The sequence below is a fragment of the Piliocolobus tephrosceles genome, chromosome 14 (genome assembly GCF_002776525.5).
Source record: "Piliocolobus tephrosceles isolate RC106 chromosome 14, ASM277652v3, whole genome shotgun sequence".
In the NCBI taxonomy this organism is placed as follows: Eukaryota; Metazoa; Chordata; class Mammalia; order Primates; family Cercopithecidae; genus Piliocolobus; species Piliocolobus tephrosceles.
In genome coordinates, this window is record NC_045447.1 from 65,168,461 (window position 1) to 65,188,895 (window position 20,435).

Sequence of the window (20,435 nt, forward strand, 5' to 3'; positions counted from 1 at the left end):
TTTAAGAGTAATTCAACTAAGAAAACATAGGAATGTTGGTCAGACTTGCTACTGACCTAATGCTGACCTCTGGTCCTCCATGTGTGAGTGCAGTGTAGCTGACAGAGAATTTTCTTCCCCCGATAATGATGCTAGGCTGATATTTCTTCACCCACAGCCCCTTTCAATCTTTGTCACTATCAAGGACATTGCTTTTGGAAGATGATTTATATTTTTAAATAACTCTCAAATTCATATTATGGCAAAATTTGCTTAATTTAATTATGACATTAATTGAGGCCATTTTAAATAGCCTCCTGCTTTTGTTGGATATTCACTTTCATGTATCTATGCTGGAGATGTTTCTAGTTCAACTTGATGTAATTTGTGCATTTGTTCATGACTGAACAAAATGCTGTGGCGTATGCCTACCAAGGGGTGATACAGAGAAAAGTTTTATTTGATTCTGACATATATTAGGCTATTTTCTTTATAAGGGGTGGGGGGTAAAATTACTGAGCATTTATCATCGTCATTTTTGAACGGTATAGTTGTCCTCAACCCCATTTGTAAGCAGATGTTTTTGGAACTAGGTGCACAATTTTGCAGTAAGAAGCAAGGTTATGAATAGTGGTTCATCTTCCCAAGACAGCCAGCCAGAATGTAGTTACAAGTACAATATAAATTACAGCCATTTGCAATATAATTGGTGTTTGCTCTATTTCATTGCTATTCATTTAATCATTACAACCACCTATGAGTCAGGTACCATCATAATCTGAAATTTACAGATGAGAAAACTGAGGGCAGAGCTAGAAAGTGACTTTTCTAAGCAGAAACGCAGCCTTAGAGTGCATGATTTTTCTCAGCACACTAAGAAACTTTTTGCCCATTTTAAGGACTGTGCTAATCTGGCCTGAAGGGAATGGAACAGCAGGCTTTTCTTCTTTCTCTTCAGACATTGGTCACCCAAGCAAGAAACAAGGAATACTGACTCATATAGGACCTTAAAGTTCAGTGGGATTTTTAAAAAATGTAAATTATAAAGCTCCATATTAGCGTGCACTTCATATCTAACATACTAGAATTTATACTATAGATAATAAACCACTGAACTTGGAGCTAAAGGACAAGGTTTGAGCTTTGGCTCTGCCCTTCATCTAGTGACTGTTCAAGCCTTAGTTATCTCTTCTGTAAAATGGAAGCGATACTACAATTTGTTTAGAAAAACAAATGAGATGTGTAATGTATATGAAAGCATCTTGTGTATTTAAAGTCCTTAACAAATGCAACTTGTGGTGGTGATTACTATTATAGTTAATTCATGTGGGTACAATAATTAACTGAAGAAGTATCCCAGAAACATTTGGTGGATTAGAAAGCCTGCCTCTAATTAGAAATTGATCCTGGGATGAATCACAAAGTAAACAATCAATATGCATGTTAATCAATGAGCTAAATGCTGTAGAACTTTGTGTTGTTCTTTGGCTTAGACAAGATTAGTAGATTCATATTCGTCATATCTGAAGGGGTGAAACCTCTGTGATACAGCTAGAGGGACTGCAGGGTGCCATCTGGAACAGAAATGGGCCTGTTTTAGAGCACGGGAAGGACCCATGTTCAGTGGGAAATTGAGAATCTTGACTGTTGGTCAGTTTTGGCTATTGCAGGATTCCTATGGAGTATCAGTCCTGAAGGAAGAATAGATGCTGCACTGTAAAAGGCATTTGGAAATGCTTGTTTCGTGAGATTCATCAAGTTATTGCCAGCTAGCTAGCTTGCGTGCTTGTTTAACTGCATCACATCCTAGAGTCATTGAGACGTGCGTGTGGATTGGGAATCTCTCAGAAACGAAGCCTAGGCAGCAAATCTCAACCCAGCTGGGCTGTAGAATCGCCTCTCTCAACCCGTCACCCCACACACAGGCAGGATAGCTCAGGGAACAAGTTTTTCATGGAATACATCTGGAAGTCACTTTATTGTAAATAGAAATTATTTTATAATACTGATATCCATGGAAATTTGCATAACGATTTAGATTTAGCTAAGTGCCTACATTTCAGGCACTGAAATGTAGGTGTTTTCATGAGTCGTCTAATTTTATCTGCAAAACACAATCCTCTGAGGATAAGGAAATAAAGCTCAAGGCTTTTAAGTAAATATCCTGAAGTCACTGGAGGGTGAGCCCTGACCTCCCGACCTAAGTGAGTGCTCATCTTATTGTCTCACCCCTTGGCCGCACCCCTCACAAGCTCATGCATGTTTTCTAGTCCAAGTTGAATCTCCAAGATGATCTGCAGAAGCCCCAAACTAAGTTACACAGGACCCACATCATTCATGAAAAGCACTTCTGTGGACCACAGAATGTGGCCAACTTCTGTCAAGGTTGTTTTCCTAATACAACTTCCACGTGGACCTCTTTCTTGTGCCCACTGGAGAAAAGTGAACTTCAAAAGCCATGCTGAATGCAGAAGTCCTTGATCACTCAGTGACTGTTTCTCCAGTTCTGCACTCTGGTTCTTCCCCCACCTCTGGCAATGCACATTCTAACTTTTCTATTGTCCATTTTTGGCTTCAAAAGAGAAGGGACGGAAGAATAAAAGGAATTTCCATCAGGCAAACTTTGCAATGTTTAGCAGTTTTTATGAAACACCTGGTAGGGGAAGAGGTTGAAACTATTGGCTAGCTAATACCTCCACATTACCTGCAAGCCAGGAGTTAAGGTTTTTGTCTTCAGACTAGATCTTAGGAAAGCACAGAGGAAGGGAAGGAAAATAGCACTTATTAAGCACCCACTGTGTACAGGTGCTTTATACATGTTAAGTAATTTTAATTTTAATCATTTGACATGAGTGTAATTCTCCTCAGTTTTAAGATAATGAAAACTGAGGCCCAGAGAGACTGAGTAACTGACCATAATCACACGCTAATCAGTGGTTACAAGGTGTGCTTGATTCCAAAGCACTTGTTTTGGGTACTCACTATGCGGCCTCTTGGCTAAACCCTATTTCCCCATTATCAAGAGAAAAAGAGAAAAATGAAAACACAGGTGTTCATAGCATTCGATTATGGAGTTTAATAGCATCATCTTTGAATTGATAAGTCTTAGATTGGATACTTGAAAAAATATTTTTTAACATTTTCAGGAATTCTTGTCACATGCTACTTGATTATAAATGAAGATATAGTTATAAGGATAGTAATTTAATCACAATTTTAGCTTCTGTAAACCTTTTGCTGAGAAGCTCAAAATACTTAATGAGAATTCATGAAGGTTCACTTAACCCCTTTGAAGTACAGACTTATCATTATTGCACTTTGTAATGTGTAATAATTACATTATTATAGGAAGCAAGGAAACTGAGGCATAGAGAGTCTAAATATCTTTTTCATAGACTCTTGTTAACTGGATTAATGCCCCAATTCCCAAACTGGTGATTTAAATCCAGATATTTCTTTCAGCTTATTGTTTCTTCATAAGTGAATCAAATAGCTAGAAAAAAAAAATATCAGAAAGAACATATTTATTACTCCAGGACAGGGTATCTCAACGTTGGCACTGTGGATATTTTGGGACAGATCATTTGGTGTTACAGGGGAGTCTCCTGGGCACTGCGGAACATTCAGCAGCACCCTGGGCCTCTATTAGCTGAAGGGTAGCATCATCCTCTTCCCAGTTGTGGCAATTAGTACATCTCCAGAAAATGCTGAATGTTAAGAATTACATGCATGCCTTAGAAAATAGCATACATATGTTTTAAGAAATTATGAATTATGTTAGAATGCTCATTTATCAATGCCATCTTTCTCTCTATGCTAATAAAGCCTAACAATAGTCAAAGAATCCAGAGCAAGTCAGGGCTAGAGAGAACATGTGAGAATCATCTAGCCTAGCATTTTTTTCCAAGTGTATGAAAGATGATGTTAGTAAGGTTGGGAAGGAAAATATTTTCGATGGTTGTATTAGTCTGTTTTCACACTCTAATAAAGACATACCTGACACTGGGTAATTTATAAAGAAAAAGAGGTTTAATGAACTCATAGTTTCACGTGTTTGGGGAGGACTCGCAAGCATGGGAGAAGGCAAAAGGCAAGTCTTACATGGTGGCAGGCAAGAGAGAATGAGAGAGCCAAGTAAAAAGGGAAACCCCTTATAAAATCATCAGATCTCGTGAGACTTATTCACTACAATGAGAACAGTATGGGGGAAACCGCCCCCATGATTCAGTTATCTCCCACCGGGTCCCTCCCACAACATGTGGGAATTATGGGAGTACAATTCAAGATGTGAGGACACAGCCAAACCATATCAATGGTCAACTTAGCTCAGGAAACAGTGGGATAAACAAGACTCATTCATTCAGTTAACAAACATTTATTGAGCACTCACCATGTTTTAGACACTCTACAAGACACCTGGGTTGCCACAATGAACCAAAGACCTGTGCTTCCTTGGAGCATACATAGGATCTAAATCAATATGATAGTATGCTTGTTGTACATGGTACATGCTTTGGAAAAATGAAAAACTTGATCAGGAGAAGGGGGGTTAGAAGTGCTGTGTTTGGGAAAGAGATTGTGGTTTTAAACTGGGTATTTAAACAACATTCTTTTACCTGACTGCTTAGAGCTGGTGAATGACAGAGGGACCTGAAGCCTCACAAGTTCAAATCCAATTTTATTTCCACTGTTCATGCCATGTCTTCCACTTACAGCAGTGGTTTTCAGGGATCCGAATTTAGCTTCACATTGAACCAGATTTGCTTTCTTTCTTTTCTTTTCTTTCCTTTTTTTTTTTTTTTTTTTTTTTGAGATGGAGTCTTGCTCTGCTGCCCGGGCTGAAGTGCAGTGGTGTGATCTCGGCTCACTGCAACCTCTGTCTCCCAGTGAACCAGCTTTTTCTATTGTGACAAACACATTAAAACCAAACATGGAAGAAATTCTCGAGTTGGGGTGACTTTTCTCCCAAGGAACATTTGTCAAGGTCCAGAAACATGTTTGGTTGTCGTGACTAGAGGGAAGTGGTGCTACCACATCTAATGTGAGGAGGACAGGGATGCTGTTCAACATCATTCCCACACAGGATGGCCTCCCACAACAAAGAATTGTCTGGTCCAAAATGGTTGGGAAAGCCTGAATTAGAGGCTTAAGGAGTTTTCCCCTCCTGCTAAATGACTTGAAGTGATTGCCATATGGGTTACATAAAAAGTGTGTCCATGGCATACAGTTCTGACCGTAGAATGACAAGTGATAGGAAATTGAAAACTTTGTTAAAATAGGAAGATATGAACCAATCTTTATCTACATGACACCTACACGTCTAGAACTTTACAAATCTCTTTCATGGGCTCCTGGATTTGGACATTTACATGATGCCAGGCATATAGCTGTGTAGCTTCTTGCAGGGAAAATTCCCAAATGATTGACTACATCTCTTATTTTTCTTCCAGGTGTTTGTATGCAGTTTAAGCAATCACAGTCTCAGCATAGAAAGATCTTCTCAAATATAGTACTGCAAAAAGCAGAAAAAAAAGTCACATTCAAAACATATATTGTACATATTCTGTAGATATGCAGGTGCTTTGCTATTTAGACATTTTTTTCTCAAAAATATATGGCCTGGCTTAAATTTCATGGCTTTTCAATAACTCTTTATTATTTGTAGTGAATAGTCTTAAGAAAATAAAATAGAGCATTGTGTAATGACAACCTTGACCTGTAAGCATTATGCAGCATTCAAATGGTGCGTCAGGGAAATGCATGCACATTCCCAAACACTAAGACTCTTTGTACCTTGAAGCTGAACAGCCCTCTGAATGGTTCCCTTCTGGATCTAGATCACAAATCAAATTGCATTTAGCTTTTCGCCTTGAGGTCACCAGGAGCTACAGAATGGCATTGATAGAATTTTACTTGTCATGGTTAGCATTAGCGATGGATGAATTCTCAGAATAATTGGACATTGAAACTCATTTGGACCCTACTGATAGCTGAAATCCATGCAAATGTATTTGTTTCATCCTTTCCCACTGCCCTCCTTTCCTTCCCGTTTCATCTTTCTCTCTTTTCCTCTAATCCATCTTGCTGACTTTTTTTTTCTTTCTCATTTACCTGGATCCTTTTGGGATTCTTTGCAACATATTTCTATTGGCATTTATGATATCCTTGTTGTTTGTTATCTTGTAATTCTTTAAGCACACACTAATCCCTCCTATCTGTGGGAGATATGTTCTAAGACCTCCAGTGGATGTCTGAAAGTGCAAATAGTATTGAACCCTATGTACAATATGCTTTTTCCTATACTGCACATATATTGCTATGATAAAGTTTAATGTGCAAGCTAGACACAGTAAGAGATTAATCACAATAACCAATAATAAAATAGAGCAACTATCATGGGTTGCCAGCATCACTACTCTTGCACTTTGGGGCCATGATTACAGAAAATTAGAGTGACTTAACACAGGCACTGTGACACTGTGGCAGCCTCAGTCTGATAACCAAGCCAGCTTTGGAGTGACTAATGGGCAGGTAGCATCTTCTGTGTGGCTGTGCTGGACAAAGGCATGATTCTTGCCCCAGGTGGAACAGCAGGGGATGATGTGAGATTTCATCACACAGAACTCAGAACAGCATGATGTTTAAAATTTATAAATTATTTGTTTCTGGGATTTTTCACTTAATATTTTCAGACCACAGTTGACCACAAGTAACTGAAACCTTCAGAAAGCAAATTGTGAAAAAGAGGCATTACTGCAATCATTTATTTCTGTTTCATGCCAGATCTGAATTCAGTTGCATCCGAGACCCATGAAGTTTCCAATATTTTTTGATATTAGGATCCTGTTTTCATGTTTAAAATTTTGTTAATATGAAGTAGCAATAAACTCAGAGGCAATAAATTTTAAATCTGATTGAATAAACATGTATGTTTATATAGATTCATGAGCCCCTGTGATAATTCCATGGTCTCACCCTACCCTTGCCCCCGGGCCCATGATGCTCAGCTATGAACCTATGCTGTTGAGTTTATCTGGCTGGTGAGCTTCATCCATAGAATGTGATTTTGACACATGATCAGTGTGGACACAGTGGTTATTTGAAGACAGACTTCCTCAGTAATCTGAAGGGCCCCAGGAAGGCCTGGAGAGTGTGTTAGATGTGTGAACCCATGTTCCATATGGTAGCACCCAGAATTTCTAGTTCCACAAAAAAAGAAAGAAATTATAATAAATAAACTTAAAAGTTGAGAGGAAAGAGTCTGAATCTGACTAAAAGTTTGGGAAGTACAAGTAAGGCAACCACTGAGGATTTTGTAAATTTAGAATAAAAGGCAACTGAATAAAACGAAAACAATGGAGGTGCAGTTAACAATCATGGCGAAGGTTTCTTGTGTCTTTTATCCTGCTCTACAGTAAGGTTACAGATGGCAAAAAAAAAAAAAAAAAAAAAAAAAAAAGCCAAGACCTCAAAAAGCAAAATGTTTCTGGGTAAAGATAAAACTGTATTGCTCTGCTTGAGCTCACAAAACAGTCACGAAGAACTTCAATTGGGGAGAGAAATGGTAGAGGATGGATGGAAGATTTGGCATTAGATTTATGCTTGGATTTCATCTCTGCTATTAGCTTTGTCATGACTTTTTGCCTTTAAGTTAGTTACTTAACCCCTCTGAGTCTTGTTTGTTTGTTTGTTTTTGAAAAAAAATGTTCCTCTCTAGATGAAGATTAAAGAAGACAATTTCCACCAAATGTTGGACTCACTAAATATGTTGTAGAAAAAAAGACCATCCTCTATTTATCAGGTTTATTTAGTTGTATAGTTGCATCCAAGCCTCATACCAGTAGAGTCCTTTTTAATGCACAGAAAGAGAAACAAATAACACTTACAAAACACTTAATTCCTAAGCACATCCTCAAGAATATTTTGTTATTAAACTGAACCCAAGTTCAGAGAAGATCTCTGTCCGGAATTGTTCTTGTTGTACCAATTATCCTTATCTAAATGATAAGATAGAAGACTTCGTATCAGTGTCTTTTCCAAAAAGGAATGTCTCCTTGAACTTAACAACTGCTGGTTCCTTTCCCTTCGAAACATTCAAGATTGAGTCCCCTTTTAGTTGTAAATATCTGTGGGACCTTCAGCAGCCTTTTAACCCTAGATTCTTTATTTGTAAAATGGAATTCTAATCCTTGCTCTATCTACCTTACAGGGTTGTTGTAAGGATCAAATGAGATAACGTTAGTATGAATTCTTTGTGAACTAAAATGTATCAAATAAGTGTAAGGAATTTCCATCACTAGTGTAGGTTGATCAACCATCTTTTTCCACTCAGTCTGCTCAGTGGAGAATCCCTACAGGCATATACTATGCATTCTAATGATTTTTCTTTTCCTTTCATGCACAGTTTGGAACTGAAGTGGTCTCATATTGAATGGTCACAGACCGAATATGAAGTCTGTGAGAACGTGGGTGTGTTGCCCTTGGAAATTATCAGAAGGGGATATTCCATGGACTCGGCCTTTGTGGGTATAAAGGTAATGACTCTGAAATGTAAATTATCAAGCTAAAACTTATGTTGCTGGTTGGTGTCTTTCATTATATTTTTTTAGAAAAATTCAGAGTGACCAAGGAAATTTCAAATTGTAAGGAGATCCCACTATTCTAAAGATTCTAACCACAAAACCTCCTTGTCCCTCCATCCATCATCTAGGTTCATAAATTCTGAGAGATGATATTTTGGTGTATGTGTTGCTGAAGCTAGCACAAGAATTATTATTATTATTATTTTGAGACAAAGACTCGCTCTTATTGCCCAGGTTGGAGTGCAGTGGTGCAATCTTGGCTCACAGCAACCTCCACCTCCCAGGGTCAAGTGATTTTCCTGCCTCAGGCTCCTGAGTAGCCGGGATTGGAGGCACCTGCCACCACGCCCTGCTAATTTTTGTATTTTTAGTAGAGATGGGGTTTCACCGTGTTGGCCAAGCCGGTCTCTAACTCCTGACCTCAGGCAATCCATCCACCTTGGCCTCCCAAAGTGCTGGGATTACAGGTGTGAGCCACCATGCCTGGCTGAGATATTAATTTTTGAAATCCGTTTTTGATTTTGAAAGCTGGTATTTGTTTTTATAAACTCTTTAAACTTTGAGGTTTTATTTCACAGGGAGCTATATTCAACTTTGTGAACTTGGGCTGAACTCTGCTTTAGAAAGAGACATTGTATGCAAGACATTCCGTGGGGTACCCAGAGCAAATTTCAGTTCCAAGAGGCTTTCTCTTAGTATGCACCTCAGTGACTTCCCATGGGCTTAAGATAGATGGGTTTAAGCTGCCTATTTGATGAGGCAAATAGGCAGCTTAAACCCATCTATCTTAAGAGTTGTCCAAGGCATACAAAATTAGGAGAGCATATACTAATACAGGCACCCTGAAATATAAAGAATTTTCAGGTAGCCACTTCTAGATCAGTCAACTTGCTTTTTGTTTTCTTTGATGTGACCCATGAAGCACAACCTATGCTTCTAGAATTGAAGAATTTTTTTTTTAGGAGTCATTATAACAAGAGCGCTTCAAGAGAATGAGAGCATGAAACAGTTGTACACACTAATGATGGAGAATGAGCTGTAAAGACTCCGCCCCCCGCCACCTCCCATGAAAAAGACATCAGTATCAGCTTCTGGGGAAAAGGCCATTTCTGTTAAGTCTCAATTTAATAATGAATTCAAGTCACCCTCAGAAGCCTGCGAACATAAATTTGATCATATCCAGGCTCAGTATTTATCTTTCCAGTGGACACAGGTTCTTTTTCCTACATCTATTGGTTACTTTTTTGTTATTAAGACAGAAGAAAGCTTGGCATGCCCTATAGTTTTCCAGAAGATTGCTTATAGAATAAGGAAGAATCTGCCTGGATGGTTTTCTAATAATCCTCCAGTCCTCCATAGAAAGCACCATATGCTCTAGGCTGGAGTTTTGGGCCACGCCACCATTCACCTTGCCAGGTAGAAAGAACAGGCATGGTGTTACATGGAACCTTATGCTTATTTATGCTGAAAGTGCACAATGAACCTGCCAGCTGGGTATGCAGGCCTTCATCAAGCACAGTCCCAGAGTCTTTCAGGATAACTCTACCCTGAGCACAACCTCCAGTCTTACACTAAAGCTTGGCTGCTTGACTGGGAACAGGAAACAAGATGGTACTTTCACCCCTTGTGGATTGCCCTGGTTTGAATTGTGCACCTTCACCTGACTGATTTCTCCAACCACCTTGCCTCAGACCATTTCTTTTCCCACATAGGATTCTGTAAACTCAGTGGTAGTAAATACTAGGTAATTGCACGTGCAAGAACCATGCAGGGAAATGCAACTTCCAGCATATGGTGGATACAGGTGTACAATGGGCTGCCTTTTCACAATGAAAGGTGATTCCAGAGGAGCCTTGGCATTGTCGACAAAGAGCAAATGGAAGCTTAGGAAGTAATGCCCTTTTCCAGCAAAATGTTTCCACTGCTAACCAATTAATATGTGAGGGGGCCTTTGATTTGAAATGGACATATCGTCTGAGGCCATAGAAGTAGGAATTTTTCAGCTTTTCATTGTGCACTTCATTCTTTTATAAGAAGGTACAGAAATATCCCACGTTCCTGACCATCTTAAACATCTAAAAAATATGCACAAGTAACAGCTGCCTGTTATGCTTGCACAGGGTTCTTATTTGATGACTTATTTTTCCAATCAGCCAAAGACAAAGACACTTTTTTTTTTTTTTTTTTTTTTGAGATGGATTCTCACTCTGTCAACGGGGCTGGAGTGCAATGGCACCATCTCAGCTCACTGCAACCCCCACATCCCAAGTTTAAGCTATTCTCCTGCCTCAGCCTCCTCAGTAGCTGGGATTACAGGCGGCCACCACCACGCCTGACCAATTTTTTTGTTTTTGGTAGAGACGGGGTTTTACCATGTTGGCCAGGCTAATCTTGAACTCCTGACCTCAGGTGATCCACCCGCTTCAGCCTCCCAGAGTGCTGAGATTACAGGCGTGAGCCACTGTGCCAGCCCAAGGACACTTCTTAACATGTGTTTGGGCACCCTTTGGGTGGAATTCAAGGCCATGACTTCAGAGCGCTAAAATCGCCTCTTTGGTTTTTAGCCTTGGAGCTGGAGCTGAGAAGCAGGGGTGTATCAATAGTCTCCTTAGACTAGGACATTTTTGTTTGTTTGTTTGTTTGTTTGTTTGTTTTAAAACACCTACTTGATGGGGTCCTTGAAAGTCCTTGGTTTGGGGTGTGGATCTCCTTTGTCTGGCTGTTCACCAGGTCTGCCAGTCCCACAAAACTCTCCTTCGTGTTTGTGAAGCATGACGGTTTCATCCAGACGGGAAAATGAACCAGATGTGTTTGAGTTAATCTAGTCTAAAGGCTTTCAGTGCCCTGGAGCTTGCAGGATACTTCCAAGCTAGCTGACAGATCATCACACGGGTTGTCAGGAGTACCTGCTTTTTCTTCTCCTCTTCAATTTTCTCCCTCCTTTTCTTTTGAGGGACTATTTTAAAACCAAATTGGGGTAGAAGGAAGGTAATAAAATTGTGCTTGCAACAAAGACAAAAATATAGTTTAAAATTCATGTTCCTTTCTTCGATAACTAAATCATTTATAAAGGAAAAACCAAACAAAACAAAAGCTTTCCTTTCCATTGATATTGGCCTAGCAAAAAGTCAACTTTAAGGAAAATCCATGTTGCCTGGATCCCAAATGGCTTATATAATTTTTTTAAAAGCCCTACTTAATATTAAAAATAGATTTAAGAGCATGAGTTTAGTCTAGTGTGAGGGAGAATAGCTGTTTCTCTATTGTAGAATATTTATCTTTATTTTTAAAAGATTTTTTTTTTCCCTCCTAAGGTCAACCAAGTGTCAGCTGCAGTTGGAAAAGATTTCACCGTGACTCCATCTAAACTGATTCAGTTTGACCCAGGTACATTTTGTGTCTGTAGTTTGTTTTATGTGTGTGTTTTTTTTTTTGTTTGTTTGTTTTTTGTTTTTGTAGGCATGTCTGGAGATTGTAGAGAAGACAGAATATTATACAACTTTGGCCAACTAAAAACTCCTCAGGGAGCCATACCACCCTACTCTAAAAGAGAGGTGTTTAGGTTTGAGGTTTTGCCCTAATTTTTTTTTTTTATAACGAGTAAATTTTGATTTCAAATGAGAAGAAAGATTATAATAAATATGAGATATCAAAGCAAACATCCAAGACAAGCCAGAAAAAAATACGGTCATTTAGAAATTATTTGAAGTTCTAATACAAAGTTGTTCTAGTTTCATTGCCTCAGATTTTTAATGAAATTTTTAAGAATGTTATGTTTATATGGATTTCTAAAGGGCATTTCTAAATGATCCCTCATGGAATAGGTTGATATTAGGAGATTCCAGGGGAAATTATTATTTAGTTAAGTACCACTTATTTTGTTTTAAATTTGTGGAAAAATTTTGCTAGGTGCAAGTGGAAATAAAAAAAGCTGGTACTTGCTCTCAAGGGTGTGCCATTGTGTGAGAAACACAGACAACAAAACACTCGCTGATAGTGCACTGGAACCCAAAACATGAGCTGTTGTTCGGGCTAAGAGAAATCTTGGAAGTTTTCCCAGAGAAGGCAGTATTTTAGCATTTAGATGAAGAAGAAAACTCCAGGATGAAGGACTAACACAAAAGCACAAACACACCTTTGGGGAACTGTGCTTAAAGCTGAGGCTGGAGCCCCGCCATCTTTCCCTGGCTTCTGTGGATGGGACAGGTAGCTCTGCCTCACTCACTGAATGTCACTCTCTATTTCCCTGGGGTTTGAGATGGATCTGAGTCAAATGTGGGGGCTTGGGAGCAGCAAATACAACGGGCCTGGAGAAACAGACAGGACTGTGGCTTTGTGCTTTCCTGCCAAGGAGATATTCTGCACACTGAGAACACTCCTCTAAGTGTAAACTATTGACATCATCTGCCACTAACTCATAAAGGGTTGAGCAAAGGCAAAAGAAAATGGCCTAAGTACCAGCACCACCTCAAAATTGCCTATCTTAACATCAAACACAGAAAAATGGCTTTCTGCAGTTCACTGCAAGTAGCATGATGCTTGAGGACTGTGTTAGTTTCCTAAGGCTGTCATAACACGGCATCAAACACTGGGTAGCTTGAAACAGAGGCATCGAGTGTCTCAGTTCTGGAGGCTAGAGGTTCAAGATCAAGGTGTCAGCATGAGGGATTACTTCTGAATGAATTCCAGGCCTCTCTTCCATGCTTCTGGTGGCTGGGTGGCAAACTTTGGCATTCTTAGTGTCTGCTGCATCACCCCCATCTCTGCTTTCATCTTCGCGTAGTGTTCTCCTTGTGTGCATGTCTGTGTTCTAAAGTGCCCCCTCCCGTGCCCTTTTCTTCTGTTTTGAGATGGAGTCATGCTGCATCACCCAGGCTGGAGTGCAGTGGCGTGATCTCAACTCACTGCAACCTCCGCCGCCTGGGTTCAAGCAATTCTCCTGCCCTGGCCTCCCGAGTAGCTGGGACTACAGGCGCAAACCACCACACCTGGCTATTTTTTTTTTTGTATTTTTAGTAGAGATGGGGTTTCACCATATTGGCCAGACTGGTCTCGAACTCCTGACCTTGTGCTCTGTCTGCCTCAGCCTCCCAAAGTGCTGGGATTACAGGCATGAGCCACTGCGCCCAGCCAAGTCCCCCTTTTTGTACAACTCCAGTCATAATGGATAAGGAGCCCACCTTATTCCAGTATGACCTCACGTTAACTAATTACACCTGTAATTACCCTAGTTCCAAATAGATCACATTCAGAGGTACTGGGAGTGAGGACTTGATTTTTCAGAAATGCAATTCAACCTGTAACAGTGAACCTTCACTTTGACATGCAAAAATCTATATTTTGTTTTTGGCCTCCTTCCTGTGATATTTAACATCCTAACTCAAATAAGCTGGTTCCTCCGGCTGACCTTCTTTTGTGGGAAGAGATCCTGTTATATATGGGAAAGATTCCTGTTATTTATGTGCCGTTTACTCCCACACTGGTACAGGCTCTTATGGCCAACCCTACAATCTCTACAATGGAAGGGTGAGATGATTTGCACTATGTCCCTTCCTACTTCATGTTAAGGCAGTTCCAACTTTTCCGTTTCTTGAGTCTTTGCCATATGTCATCTTCATAATTTGAGGTCTGTTTGTTACAAGATTAGGAGTAATTTTGGCTGCTAGTAGGTTTCCAGCAGCCCATCAGTTGCTCTGTTTGGATTGATAGGAACTAGAATGTGTCACACTAGAAGAGACTCTGAAATCTGCCTCTTGGAGATTCTACTGGATAAGATAAATACCCATTTGTCTAGAAGAGCTCACATGCTGTGTTGAATAGATACTAATGACTTCTGGGGGCTTTAAGTAATCTTATGATTTTAGATATTATTTAGACAATTTAAGAAATAATATAAGCATGTCTTATAAATTAAGAAAAAACAAATTGGCTGTTCATTGTTTTGGAATTTATTAACCCAGAAGCACTTTTACAAACTGAAATCTTGCTTTAGAGAATTTTGAAGTTCTCCGTGTCCACAGGTTCAGTAAATATTTACTCCTGTCTTGTTAATCCTTGCCCCTTCTAGGTCTGGTGTCCCTGTCCCCATACCAACCCATTTTACCAAGGGAAATCAATTTGTTTCTTTTAAAATGGCAGCTTCCATGATTGGGTAAAGAAACAGAGTGAACAACCGAAGACAGTGGGATGCCATAAGGTTTGAGAACTCTTATGTGGGAGCTGGAAGGAAGCTTGCCTTGAAGTTGTGACTATGCTACCAAACCAAAAAAATACCAAGCAAACAAAAGCAAACCCTAACTACTTTGCATTCAGCTATTGTGACTAGTCTTGAGTAGATATAAAAATACACCTAAGAAAATGATTGTTTTCCTTTAAAATATGCATTATTGAAAAGCTTGCAGCATTCTTAATTAATACTTCATCATTCCCTAGAGTCAAAATGTTTTCCAAGGGAACAGATCTCTAATGTGGCATTTACTAAAAAATTTTGAGAAAATGTCTTTCAATACAGAAATCTGTTTCGCAGGAAAATATCCAGGAACTCACCTACTCTGTAAAGTGGAATATGTCTGCATAAAATGACACCTCTCTTTCCTCTTCAGCACCTTTTGTTTTGTGGAAACAGGGAGCCAGTCCAAGCCTTCTGAAAATGCTTGTATATCTCAGGGACTTAGCAAATACTTTACACCTTGAAAGTGAAAGAGGAAGGGAAAAAATGATAAAGTTTTTACTTCCAATCTCATTAACCTGAAGAGTTAGTCCTCTGTGCACACCTGGTAAGCATAGAAACCAAGTTGGAATGCACACAAACAAATCAGAAGCACTTAAATGAAACTCAAAAGATATTTTCTCTAACCCCTAACCATCTGGTTCTACCCTGTAAGGTCCAACAAAAACCTCAAGTTTTTTGTTTGTTTGTTTGTTTTGGTTGGGGGGTACTATAATTTTTAAAAATTAACCTTAAAATAAGGGAGTTGGTTGGGAGTTGGAAATATTTTTTGTATTGGATTTTATTTACATAATGCTTAACTTTATGGTCTTTGAGGGTGAAAACAGTTCTCCAAATATTAATAATCATATTATTCAAATGCTTTCTTCATTGTCCACCTCTTATCTTTTCATGCCAATTGTATTACAGCAGCTGTCTATGTCTCCAAACTTCTAGCCTATCTGTCTATCTGCCTGGGTCTCCAAACTTTCTCACATAACACTCTCAGGTTCATTTTGCTAATCCACTTTCAGCATGTGACGTCTTTGTTCAAGAACCTTCCCTGTTGCCTATGTTGTAAAGTCTGAATCTGGCCAGGTGTCCAGGGCTCTCTGCAGTCTGGCTACAAATGATCTTTGCAGCCTTATGGCCTCCTGTCCACCCATGTAACCTCTCTATTCCGGCCAGCTAATTCACTTACCCTTCCCTAGTCAAGACTTCTACTTTGCTATCTTCCTGTCTTTGCTTATGTTGTTTTCCCATTTCTTCCCTCCTAATCCTTTCACTTCTAAAGCCCACATTTATATAGGCTCGACCATCTATTCTGTATCTTTTAGTAGCTAAACATACATAGCTTTCAATAATTATTTGACTTTTCTAGTTTTGCTTCTGTCTCCTCCAAAAGATTTTAAGCTCCTTTAGATCAGGGCTTGGCTTGTTTTACACCTCTGGCATTCTCCATAGCATCTAATGCAAAGATAAGCATATCATAATTACAAAATATATATTTTGATGTATTGATTTATCCATCCATGAGATGGGAATTGCATGGTATTATTATACATACTAGATGCTTCACCTGCTTTTGCAAAGACTGTGAACGTAGTTGATTTAAGAACTCAGCACTGAAAACTAGCTGTCAGCCTATTTTTTAATAAAATACAGTTATTCTGAATACACCTAATTTTTCCCCTCTAAGTGCAGCCAGCCAAAAGTAGAAGAAGTGGATACCTTCACCTTTCCATTGGCTTCTGTTGAGAATTGAAGAGACTGATTAGATCATGAGATCTATGTGAGGCATACCTTCAAGAAAGAGGCCACTGTATAGATGGACAGTTGAGAGGTATAAGTCTGTAGAAGGCAACCTGCAAGGTAAAAGAGGCGTTTTTTGGAGCTGTTGCCCAGGCTGGAGTGCAGTGACACATTCTGGGCTCACTGCAGCCTTGACCTTCTGGGCCCAAGTGATCCTCCCACCTCAGCCTCCTGAGTAGCTGAGATCACAGGCACTCGCCACCACGCCCACCTAATTTTCATTTCTGTATTTTGTAAAGATGGGGTTTCAGTCTGTTGGCCAGGCTGGTCTCAAACTCCTGAGCTCAAGTGATACACCCACCTTGGCCTCCCAGAGTGCTGGGATTACAGGTGTTCACCACTGCACCTGGCCAAGTTATATTTTTAAGAGAAGACTTTTGAAAAAGTTTAACTCTATTATATGGGGGGCTTAAGGGAGTAAAAACACTGAAATAGCCAATGAGCAAATGGCAGAGTAAGCTTTTCCAACTTAGCTCAGAAAAGTTAAATCATAAGTTTACTGTGTTTATTCCTCTTAAACTTGAGCCTTCTTTCTCCACTAAAAAGTATTCCCTCTACTTCCTGCCACTACTTGTTCTTCTAAATAAACTCAGGGGATATCCTATGATCCACATCATGGAAACTGGTCAGGATGAGATCATCTCAGAAGTTCCTTCCAGTCTTAATATTTTGTGTATCTGGGGTTGCTTTGTTTCCCATCTTGGTGGTGACAGGATGGCTGGGATATGTTTGTAATGTCAAAACTGTTTTGTATAATATTAAGTTCACAAAGTTACTGTGAACCAAGCTTGATTGTAACTTCATGAATAGAGGCAGCCAGAAAGAGGGGAAAAAAGGGCTCTATTTCTAGAACCCCCAGCCCATAAAGTCTCTCTAGGAGGATACCAAACTACTGAGTATTACATCGTCAGAAAAAGCCTTTGTGGGCTAGAAAGATCTCAGGAAGTGGGGAAGCCGATGCAGGCAGCTGTCTTTAGAAATGATTAAGAAATCAATCATTTCAAGGGTTGCATGAATAGCATGAAGTACCATCCAATAATCACTTCTGTCTGCATCAACAGCTTAAGATTTTTTAAACTATTAAGATTTTAAGATTGCAATACTTGTTTATTCTTAAGAAGAGAAGGGACAGGTTGGGAAAATAATTAATCTTGGATCTCATCTAATAACCATTTTTTTCATCCCTCACATAATGCAGCTTACTTTTTTGTTACAGTGTTTGCATTTAAACGGAATCATCATTGTCCAGGAACAAATGTGGTCTTTTCATATTATTTGGGAGAACAGCAGGACTTCAGTGAGTTGGTAGCAGTACAATAGCTCACTCGGGCTACTGCAGTCTAGCTGTAGACATGTTAATTAATATATTTCTCTGACACCTAGGTGATTGAAATAGCAATTAAAGAGTAATTAAAATGTTTACTTCTTGTAGGAATGTCAACTAAGATGTGGAATATAGCAATTACCTGTGACGGATTAGAGGAAGATGATGAGGTCTTTGAAGTAATTCTGAACTCCCCTGTGAATGCAGTTCTTGGCACAAAGACAAAAGCTGCAGTGAAAATTTTGGACTCAAAAGGAGGTATTCTTTTGATCCTCATCTTGAAATCAGGAGCGGTCCTGGCGCCGTAGCTCTTGCCTTCAACAGCCAGCGTGCTTGATAACACCTTCAAATCAAAATGCTTAATTTCTTGTCAAGAAAGCACCCTCAGTCGTGATGTAGGCCCTTTATTCTGGTTTCTGCTTCATGTGGTTTTCCTCCTGCTAAGAAGGATCACTTGAGAAAAGTAACAAGTCAGTGCCGTAGTTGTTTTTTTTCTACTCGTTTGTTGTTCTCACCGAGGGGGAAATAGTGTTGGTGAGAATCTATCGACAATTATTTTCCCCCAGAGTCTGTAGAGCTGTAATTATCTTCCTCTGTTAAAGAGCGCTCTTAATGCCTAAAATCTGAGCCCCCACTGTAGTGTGACCAGGAAAACTCTAAGAGAGGAAGGAATTGGAGAAAAATAGATGTGAAAGATGCAGCTGGCTTGGGAATTTGGGAGCAGCTGGAGAATATTAATGAATGACTTTGGATGGCAGCGCCAAACAGGTCCTGGATTGTCTATGCTAAAGAACAACCTGTAAACTAAATAAAATAAAGACCAGCCAGAGCTTTGGTGCTCTGATTTTTTTCCACCAAATGCCTTCTAGTTACTTGTCTTTTTAGCATTTGACAAGTGTTTGTACCATACTCAATCTTACACTCCCATTTTTATACCTGTCATGCCCAATGGTCCATATTTTTTTCTTGCCTGGAAATCTCTTCTCTTTCTTACGCTATAAAAAAAAATGGGCCCTCCCCTCTTGTCTTTATAATATCCACATTTCCACAACATCTCTCCCCATTACCTTTCCTCACCACGTTTATTTTCCAGTAGAATTTTCCGGTCACATGAAGTACACAAAATACATGATATACATACCTTGTATATGAAATATAAAATACCCAAACAAGGGTTTTGCCCTCAAATGTTTTATGCCTTTCCAGAAGTACTAATTGGTGAGGTTTCCAGTAGGAGCTGCTCTATTAAGATTTACTGGGTCTTTGTTCTGTAGCAACTAAGTGAAACGTTTTATAAATACTACTTAATTCTATGACATCTTTAAACAATTCCAGTTTCTACTTCTAGGAAATGGTAAAGTGCTTGTGGAATAATGCTTAATCAGTGAATAAACTTGTATATTGGGGAATACTATAATAAGAGAAGTGAGACTTTCCCCCCAGTATGTGATATGATTATAAAATCATAACAGTGATTTTCATTTGGGGTTTATGAAATTGATTTTATGACTTTATAATCACTCAATAGACGTGCAGACAGGCACAGCTTTCCTGGATGTAAACTGATGAAGAGTAAAGGAGTTTCTGGCAAATGGCATAAAGGCAACATCTGGTGGGAAAACCATCCATCTAGGTTTAATGACAAGCTGCTCCAGGAGCTGTGTCAATGTGATCCCTTATCTGTTTGTGTAAAATGAACTGACCGCCTGCCATCTTGCATGCCTCCAGGACAATGCCATCCTTCATATTCCTCCAACCAAAGCAAGCACAGCACATGGGAGAAGGGCATTTGGCGTCTGCTGCCCCCAGGGTCTTCCTCATCCACCACTTCTGGTTCCTTTCATCTGGAAAGAAGACCTCTTCCATCTTCCATGCAGCTAGCAGTCACCAGGGGAGACACCCTGCGGGGCTTTGAGTCTACAGATCTTTCTCAAAAGAAGCTTAGGACCCGTGGGAATAGCAAAACAGTAAGGATGGGGACCTTATGGGAATTGATGTGCAGAATACATATTAAAAGGATCAGAAGATATTAATAAATATTCGGAAACACTGAAGAAGCTGTTTTGATTTTCATAGTGAGTGGGGGCCATTGTTCCTTTCACAGCTATGCAGTGCCTTCTGTATACAAAGATCTTGAGGCTGCCTTGCTTCTTTAATTGTACTAACTGAGGTGACAGATATGCTGATTCATCCATATGATTTCTGCTTTGATTCCTTTTGTGACCAAGACAAATAGGAAATGATCTATGACCCTGAAATAGAGTGAGGTGAAATGATGCAATTGGGTGTGGAAGCCATGGCTTTGACCTTATTAACACAGCATTCTGACCATTGACATGCACGTGTGTGTGTGTTTGTGTGTGTGTGTGTGTGTTCTTGGACCTCTGTGTACTATAGATATACTAAAAATAAAGATGTATTTTTTTCCCTGACTGGAACTGTATGTGTGAATTCACACAACAACCATAAATTCTGATTAAGCCTAGTGATTTTTGAAATTCCAATGATATGGGCATGGGAAATCTTAAGA

General features: G+C 39.4%; 1 protein-coding gene across 3 annotated transcripts in view; it reads left to right on the forward strand.

Annotated features, from left to right (window-relative positions):
* Nucleotides 1-20,435, forward strand: part of FREM1 (FRAS1 related extracellular matrix 1) — a 168,478-nt gene that overhangs the window by 133,346 nt on the left and 14,697 nt on the right. For 2 of the 3 annotated variants that reach the window (XM_023213375.2, XM_031934074.1), the window contains 4 exons: nt 8,384-8,513; nt 11,876-11,948; nt 18,014-18,163; nt 19,634-19,872. In XM_023213375.2, coding sequence (XP_023069143.2) covers nt 8,384-8,513; nt 11,876-11,948; nt 18,014-18,163; nt 19,634-19,872 — 592 coding nt within the window. The remainder of the gene's footprint in view (nt 1-8,383; nt 8,514-11,875; nt 11,949-18,013; nt 18,164-19,633; nt 19,873-20,435) is intronic. The other variant, XM_031934075.1, reaches the window with a different exon arrangement.